We start from the raw sequence: 8,664 nt of genomic DNA, 5'->3' as shown, positions 1-8,664 counted from the left end.
GGGGGCAAACACTTTTTCACACAGGGTCATGTAGCTTTGGATTTTTTTCTTCCTCATTAATAAAACCCTTCATTTAAAAACTGCATTTTGTGTTTACTTGTGTTATCTTTGACTAATGTTTAAATTTGTTTGATCTGAACATTTAAGTGTGGAAAACATGCAAAAAAAGTAAGAAATCAGGAAGGGGCAAACACTTTTTCACACCCTTTAATTGTTTAAAACCAAACCAGCATCAGTGCAGAGACGAGTTGTCCAAATATAATTTGTTGAACTCAGCAGAGGAACTGTCGCCATTTAACTTCATGTCCTCATCAAATCCTGAACGTGTAAACTACACAAAGTAGTCAAAGTGTCTCAACTTTGAGCACTTTTTGACACCCACCCTCAAATTATGACATTTAAGTTTCATGACAATAAACTCATTAACATGACCAGCCAATACAATATACAATTAAGAGAAATGCAGCTGTTGCAAACATAAATGAATAAATAAATAACATTTTAAAAAGGAGGGAAAAGGACTCGCTGTAAGATGAAAACATTATTGATCCAACACTAGAGCGTTTGTTAAATGAAATCATCAACATACAAAGCTTTTCTAACTCTCAGACCTGGAGACACTGTGCTGGAAAAACCTGATTCACTTTTTCATCACGCCCAAACAGATGTTTAAACAAACTGTCACCCAGCTATGCTGCTGGAAGGAATGTGGAGAAATCATGGTTGACCATGTCCATATTTTCTGGTCTTGTCCTTCTGTTCAAACTCTCTGAAAGGAATTAGCATTTCAATCATTTCAAAAACTTTGGGTTTTAAGATAAGACATAAGATTGGATAATATAACATTGGATTAGACAAGATGAGATGAGATGAGATATAAGTTAAGCTAAGTTAAATTGATATAAGATTGGATAAGATAAAATAACTTAAGCTTAGATAACTTTGGATGAAATAAGAGACAAACTGAGCTAAGACAAGATAAGATTGGATAATTTAAGGTAAGATAATGTAAGATAATTTAAGATAAGGCAAGACAAGAGATAAGCTAAACTAAGATAAGATTGGATTGGATAAGATAACATAAGATAACATAACATTAGAGATAAGCTGAGCTTAGTTTAGCTAAGATAAGACTGGACAAGATAAAATAAGATAAGATACGATAAGATAAGATAAGATAAGATTGGATAAGAGACGAGGTACGCTAAGCCAAACTAAGCTAAGATTGGATAAGATAAGCTAAGATAAGAAATTAGCTGAGAAAAGCTTAGCTCAGATAAGATTGGATATGATAAGATAATTTCAGACAATATAAGATAGGACAAGATAAGAGACAAGCTGAGCTAAGCTACGCCAAGCTAAGCTAGGATGAGATAAGATACGATAAGTTTGGATGAGAGATAAACTGAGCTGAGGTACGCTTGGCTAAGCTAAGATAAGATTGGATAAGCTAAGATAAGATAGGCAACAGTAACAGAACAGAGGCTTCCTGCTGTAGTTAAACTAAGCAAACTAACAGTTTTCAAACTGGAAAAGACTTCCTTAAAAGCTTTCAAACCAGCAATCAGAGGCCTCCACTTGGCAGAAGCAGGTTTAGGGTTGTAGTACTATACAAAGACCACTAGATGTCCTCAATAGAACAGAATTTTCATGACTACATACAAAGGTTACATACAACGCATGCATCACTACAACACATATGGTTTACAGGTCGACAAAAAACAACAAACCAAACACCATAGAAAAAACACAGTTAATCAAAGGAAGACACTAAAATCAAGTTCTTTGTTCAGGCCTGGGTATCTAGTAGCCTGCAGTTTGTCAATCAAGAAACTTTCTCTCTGGTTTAGTTGTTTTTGCAAGTCTCCTTTCCTTAGTGACAGTGGTCTATGGTCAATCCCACATGCCTGTATGGTGGATGGGTCACTATTATGCTGCTCCATGTAGTGCCTCGCCATAGGATAGTTCATGTTGCCTGTGCGGATTGCAAATTTATGTTCAGCCAGTCTGTCCTGCAAACGTCTCTTTGTTCTTCCTATATAAAACACTTTGCAGTCAGGGCATTCCAGTATATATATAACAAATACAGTTTTACAGTTTATGAAATGGTTAATGGTAAATTGTTTTTGGGATACAACATCACCAAAGGTTTTGGTCTGTAATACATTTGTACAATGATTGCAGCGTTGACATTTGTAAGACCCTTTGGGCTTAGATCCCAACCACGTTTGTTGGCCTTCTGGTTTCAAATGGCTCTGGACCAGTTTGTCTCGAATCGTAGGACATCTCCTGAAGGTGACCAGAGGTGACTCAGGAAACATCTGGCCAAGCACATCATCACTTTCAATAATACCCCAATTTTTTCTTATCATTCTCTTAATTTGTTCTGCCTCTGTACTATATGTAGTGACAAAAATGGGCCTGTCTTTTGTTGGCTTAGGTGGATTTCTGTGATGGCCCTGGTGGATGCTTTCTGGAGAGTTGTGCTTTCGTAACCCCGTTCCTTAAAACGTGACATCATCTCTTGTGCTTTACACTCAGAAGCATTATCTTGGTCACAAATTCTCCTGACTCTGGAATTGCCCATAAGGAACATTTTCCTTCAGCCACTTAGGGTGGAAGCTTTTAGCATGCAGAATGGTGTTCCTGTCAGTAGGTTTTCTAAATACTGAAGTGCGTAGGGCACCATGATTGTCTTTAAAGATAGTCAGGTCAAGGAAATTAATACAATCTTTACTATATTCTACAGACAGTTTAATGTTGGGATGAATGCTATTCAAAAAAGCATGGAAATCTTTCAACTCTGCCTCTGACCCAGACCAAAACAAACAAACATCATCAATTAAACGTCCCCACCAGACAATGCATTTGAAGTACACATTCTTTTCCTGATTCAAGACAAAGTCTTCTTCCCATTTTCCCAGAAACAGACCTGCATATGATGAGCTGTAGCAGGCCCCCATGGCACAACCTTTTATCTGTTTGAAAGTCTTATCCTGGAAGATGAAGATATTATTATTCAATGTCCATTCAGTTAATGACAGTAAGAAATCAGTGGGTGGCATTTCTGACTCAGGTCTCTTACTCCTGATCTTATTCAGAACATCTGTGGTGTCTTGGACAAATGCCGGAAGTGAAGGCAAAAGAGGTTTGATAAAACAGTCAGTGTACTTAGAGACTGGTTCAGTGAGACTGTAATTTCCAGAGATCACAGGTCTCCCTGGAGGGTTCTCAACACACTTATGGATCTTGGGTAGCATGTAGAATGATGCCACTCTTGGGTTTTCATTCCACAAAAAAACAAGTTCAGATTCAGAGATCCAGTCATTGTCTTTGGCCACATGTAGTAGTTGTCTCAGTTCCTCTTTAAGAGACTCACTAGGGTTAAATGTCAGTGGTTGATAAAATTCTGTGTTGTTTAACTGATGGAAAGCCTCTTTTACATACATGTCCTTTCCCCAAATTACTATAGCACCACCTTTAACTGAATTTTTAATTACCAGATCACTGTCTTTGGATAGTGTTTCCAAAGCCTTCTTTTCAGTGTGAGACAGATTACTTTGCCTGGGTGCTCTTTTATACTTAAATAAAATTTCAATGTCATAGGAAGCTCTCCTCAGACAGGGCTTTGCCAGAGATGTTGATTACAACTCGTGTCTGGTTCTGCTCCATGTCTAACTATCCTATGGCGAGGCACTACATGGAGCAGCATAATAGTGACCCATCCACCATACAGGCATGTAGGATTGACCATATACCACTGTCACTAAGGAAAGGAGACGGGCAAAAACAACTAAACCAGAGAGAAAGTTTCTTGATTGACAAACTGCAGGCTACTAGATACCCAGGCCTGAACGAAAACCTTGATTTTAGTGTCTTCCTTTGATTAACTGTGTTTTTTCTATGGTGTTTGGTTTGTTGTTTTTTGCTGACCTGTAAACCATAATTGTTATAGTGGTGCATGCATTGTATGTAACCTTTGTATGTAGTCATGAAAATTCTGTTCTATTGAGGACATCTAGTGGTCTTTGTATAGTACTACAACCCTAAACCTGCTTCTGCCAAGTGGAGGCCTTTGATTGCTGGTTTGAAAGCTTTTAAGGAAGTCTTTTCCAGTTTGAAAACTGTTTGACTCCCTGACGAAGGCTTGTATGGCAAAATGCGTCAGAGTTTTTAAAGGTTTAAGATGACCAAGCCATAACAATAAAGGCTTTTTAATTTTTCCACAGAGAGTGCCTTGGAGTTTCCTGAGAGATAAGATAAGATAAGATAAGATAAGATAAGATAAGATAAGATACACCTTTATTGATCCCATTATTGAGAAATTCCAGTGTTACAGCAGTCAAGGGGAAAGAGTCAGATTAAAGATTTCAAATTTAAACTTAAAAACATAAAACTTAAAAAACTAGGCATGCAAAATAAATACAAAATTACAAGAAACGGCGATAATAACAATAATAATAAAACTAACAATAATAATAATAATAATGAGAAGTGAATGAAAATGAGCAGTGGATAAAGGGAGCACATCTAGTGCAAGTGATTGTATGTGCAAAACAGCAGACAGCTGTGGTGTCCATAAAGTGTCCATAAAGTATATAGCTTTTCCTATATATGATTGTCCCACCCAAAGAGCACCTCAAGCAAACAATTTGAGTCCTGGAAGCGCTCCCCTACAGACATTTTGGAAGCATAGGAGCTGTTGTGTTGGGTTGTCATTTACCCCCCTGACTGAATTTAACATCCTCATCAAAACCTCAAAGGTGGAAATTTTATTTAACTCCAGTACTGTGCTCATGACAATGTGTGAAACACTTGTTATGGAGTGTCTTAATTTTGAGCAGTTTTTGACAACCATTTGCAAATTAGGGGTTTTATGCAAATAGAGTTATCAACATTACCAACCATAATACATGACAATACACAGCTCAGAGAAATGCTGCAGCAAAAAAAGAACTGGTAGGCAGGATGAAAACGTAAGTGATCCAACACCTCTAGAGGGTTTATTATTGTTAAATCATCACAGTACAAAGCTTTAGTGTTTGGATACATAGATGAGTTAAAAAAAGAGAACACACGTCTTTGGGCACAGATCATTAATATTCATTCACTTTTCATTACTACTTTATAAGGTGATCTGTTGACAGCACCATGGAGTACATCATCTACAGTTTAGTTTGTAGTCAGCTGTGGCGTTCATGCATTTACAAAATACCAAACAAATATCAAAATAAAGATCACACACACAAAAAGAGTCAAGACCCGAGTTGGCAAGACGTGTTGGGAGTTTTTTTAAGTGTGTTTTTCAACGTGCTATTATTCTGTGGCTCCTCACTTCTCTGAGTTCCTGTGAATTTAAACTATGAGCCATGAGAACTGAATTGTCTCCTATATGTTTTCTGAAATACAAGGCTACTTGCCTGTATGTGATTTCATGTGCCTTGTTAAATGAGACCCATTAAAGTATCTTTTCCCGCAGATCTTGCAAAGGTACGGCTTCTCACCGGTGTGGGCTCTTCTAATGTGGACTAACAAGGTACTGCTCCGTCGAAAATCTTTTCCACAGGTTTTGCAAGAATGCGGTCTCTCAGCTGTGTGGACTCTCATGTGGACTAACAAGGCATTATTATGTCGAAAATGTTTTCCACAGGTCTTGCAAGAATACGGCTTCTCACCTGTGTGGATTCTTGCATGAATTTTCAAATGTGTTGTCCGAGAGAATCCTTTCCCACATGTGCTGCAAGAATATGGCTTCTCACCTGTGTGGAATGTCAGGTGTTCTTTCAAGAGAGCTCTTTGTGTGAAATCTTTCCCACATGTCTCACATTCAAATGGCTTCTCTCCTGTGTGGGTTCTCATGTGGCGAATCAAGTGACTCTTACATCGGAAATCTTTTCCACATGTGTTGCAACAATACGGCTTCTCACCTGTGTGGACTCTTTTATGAACGTTCAGAGTTGACTTTCGATTGAATGTTTTCCCACATGTGTTACAACAATACGGCTTCTCTCCTGTGTGGATTCTCAGGTGTCTATCAAAACGAGACTTAAACTTGAAAGCTTTCCCACAAGTGTCACATTTAAAAGGTGTTTTACCTGTTCCCACAAGTGTCACATTTAAAAGGTGTTTTACCTGTGTGAGTATTATGATCAATCTCTGATAAATTGGGGTTGTCTACACGGTTAGTGTGACTTCTGCGCTTGTGACATCTATTCTGTTGTTCTGGCTCTGCTTCTCCACTTGATGTTGAGTCTCCTTGCTCGTCTCCTTCCTCATCTTCACTCTCAGCTCCATGAGAGCTGTGACAGAGGAGCTGCTGCTCACTTTCCTCATCACTAGGAGTCACTAGAAAGGTCTCAGTCTCCTGCTTCACTTCAAGCTGCTCTCCCTCCTGACTGCTGCACACTTCCTCCTCTTCCTCTTTAATCTGTGGAGGCTCTGGCTCCTCTTGGTCCACACTGGACTTCCTCTCCTCAATACAGAGCTGCTGCTCAGCGACAACCTCCTCCTCCTTACACACATCTTGCTGTGGGAGCTCTGGAGGGACACACAACAAAAGGAACACATACTACTCTGATGGCAAACAAGAAAATGCTCACATGCGAGCTGGTTTTATAAATATTAGTCTTCTCTTTTGTGGTATTAAAATAATAAAGTGCTACTCACCTGTCCTGTATAACCTTACTTCCGGTTTCCAAGCTATATCCAACAGTCTGCGCTGACGGTCGATCTCTTTCTCGTACTCGACGATAGTTTTCTCAAAAACTCCCAATATTTCTTCAGCAGCAGCAGTTAGTCTCTCGCTGACAAACCCTCTCAAATACTCAACTGAAGACATTGTTGCTTCATCACAATTACAGTCACTCCAACTTTTCCTCATGGACAGACCTGCTTAAATTCCCTCGCGACTGCGTTTCTGTTGTTTACTTCCGCCGGATGTTGCACTGATAAGTTCCGACTGTGGGGCGTATGGTTTTTTTTTGTGTTTTTTTGGTTCCCTCTTTAATTGTTTAAAATCAAACCACCATCAGTGCAGAACAAGTTGTCCGAAGGATAAACAAACCTGCTTGAACTAAGTCAATGAAACAGAACAGAAAACGGGACCGTTGAAATTATTTTTGCTTACTTCCGCCGGGTGTTACACTCTCAAGTTTCAACAGTAGTGTATTTTTCGTTCCGCCCTCAACTGTCGGCATTTTTACTTCACATTTGTTTAACCCCAGCGTCAGGGTTGAAATTACTTGTAAAATATTTGCAATGGAGTGTTTCACCTATGAGTAGATTTTTGACACTCATTTGCAAATCGTGATTTTTGCATGAAAGTACTGTGCAAATAAACTTATCAACCTTGACAACACAATGGATGACAATATACACAGCTAAAAACAATCAGGAAACATTTAGTCATCACAGTATAACAGCAAATCAGATAAACTGCAGGGATATCAATCTGTCCATTTAGGAAACACAAGTGATCATGAATCAGTTTCAGCTGCTTTGGTGCCAATCAAAGTGACAACAGGTGCAATGGAGAGGCAAAAGCAAGACAACTCCCAAAAAAGTAAGGTTTCACATGTGGTGTCCACAGACAGTTGCTCTCTCCTTATCCTTTGTGGTGTCCACAGACAGTTGCTCTCTCCTTATCCTTCCTGACTGATTCTTCTCTAGTTTTATGTTCTGCTAATGTCCTTGTCACTACTGGTAGTATGAGGCGGTACCTGCAGCCCAATCAGGTCGCACAGGTAGTCCAGCATCTCCAGGATGGCACATGCATATGTGTGGTTGCAAGGAGGTTTGCTGTGTCTCCCAGCACAGTCTCAAGAGCACGGAGGAAATAAGGAGACAAGGAGAGCTCGACAGGGCCGTAGAAGGGCATCAGCCCAGCAGCAGGACCGGTATCTGCTACTCTGTGTGAGGAGGAACAGGAGGAGCACTGCCAGAGCCCTACAAAATGACCTCCAGCAGGCTACTGGTGTGCATGTTTCTGACCAAACTGTCAGAAACAGCCTCCATGAGAGTGGCATGAGGGCCCGACATCCTTTAGAGGGACCTGTGCTCACAGCCCAGCACTGGGCAGCTTGATTGGCATTCACCAGAGATCAGAGTGACTGATGATTTTGGTTTCTACTGACCGCTGCTACATCATTTTGTTCTCAACAAATTATATAATGTACATCAATAAAGATTTTCAACTTGAATAATTAGTTCATCAAGATCTGGTGTGTCATTTAAGTGTTCCCTTAAACCGCTGCTACATCATTTTGTTCTCAACAAATTATATAATGTACATCAGTAAAGATTTTCAACTTGAATAATTGCTTCATCAAGATCAAAGATTTTCAACTTGAATAATTGCTTCATCAAGATCTGGTGTGTCTTTTGGTGTTCCCTTAATTTTTAATAAAAATTTTAACAAATAAGAAAGATGCTGGAAAAAAAGACTTGATGGCAGGATGACAAAATGAGTGATGCACACCACCACTTTATTAAATGAAATCATCACCATTCAAAGCTTTATCAATAGAGTGCATACATTAGATTAAAAAAATGTTTACACGTGTCCCTCTGGGCACAGATCATTAATATTCATTCACTTTTCATTACTACTTTATAAGCTGATCTGTTGACAGCACCATGGAGTACATCATCTACAGTTTAGTTTGT

The 8,664-nt window shown here is 39.2% G+C and overlaps 1 protein-coding gene across 1 annotated transcript in view; it reads right to left on the bottom strand.

The window, feature by feature from the left end:
• Positions 1-4,969: 4,969 nt before the first annotated feature.
• LOC126395968 (zinc finger protein 721-like) overlaps positions 4,970-8,664 on the bottom strand; it is a 19,322-nt gene continuing 15,627 nt past the window's right edge. Inside the window, exons 7-9 of the mRNA XM_050053770.1 lie at positions 6,667-6,888; positions 6,133-6,537; positions 4,970-6,095 (exon numbers count right to left, since the gene is read on the bottom strand). Coding sequence (XP_049909727.1) covers positions 5,413-6,095; positions 6,133-6,537; positions 6,667-6,888 — 1,310 coding nt within the window. The 3' untranslated portion in view covers positions 4,970-5,412. The remainder of the gene's footprint in view (positions 6,096-6,132; positions 6,538-6,666; positions 6,889-8,664) is intronic.

Source organism: Epinephelus moara, chromosome 9 (assembly GCF_006386435.1).
Source record: "Epinephelus moara isolate mb chromosome 9, YSFRI_EMoa_1.0, whole genome shotgun sequence".
NCBI classification, from domain to species: domain Eukaryota; kingdom Metazoa; phylum Chordata; class Actinopteri; order Perciformes; family Serranidae; genus Epinephelus; species Epinephelus moara.
Note: the sequence above shows the minus strand (reverse complement) of the source record. Positions and strands in the feature narration are given on the sequence as shown.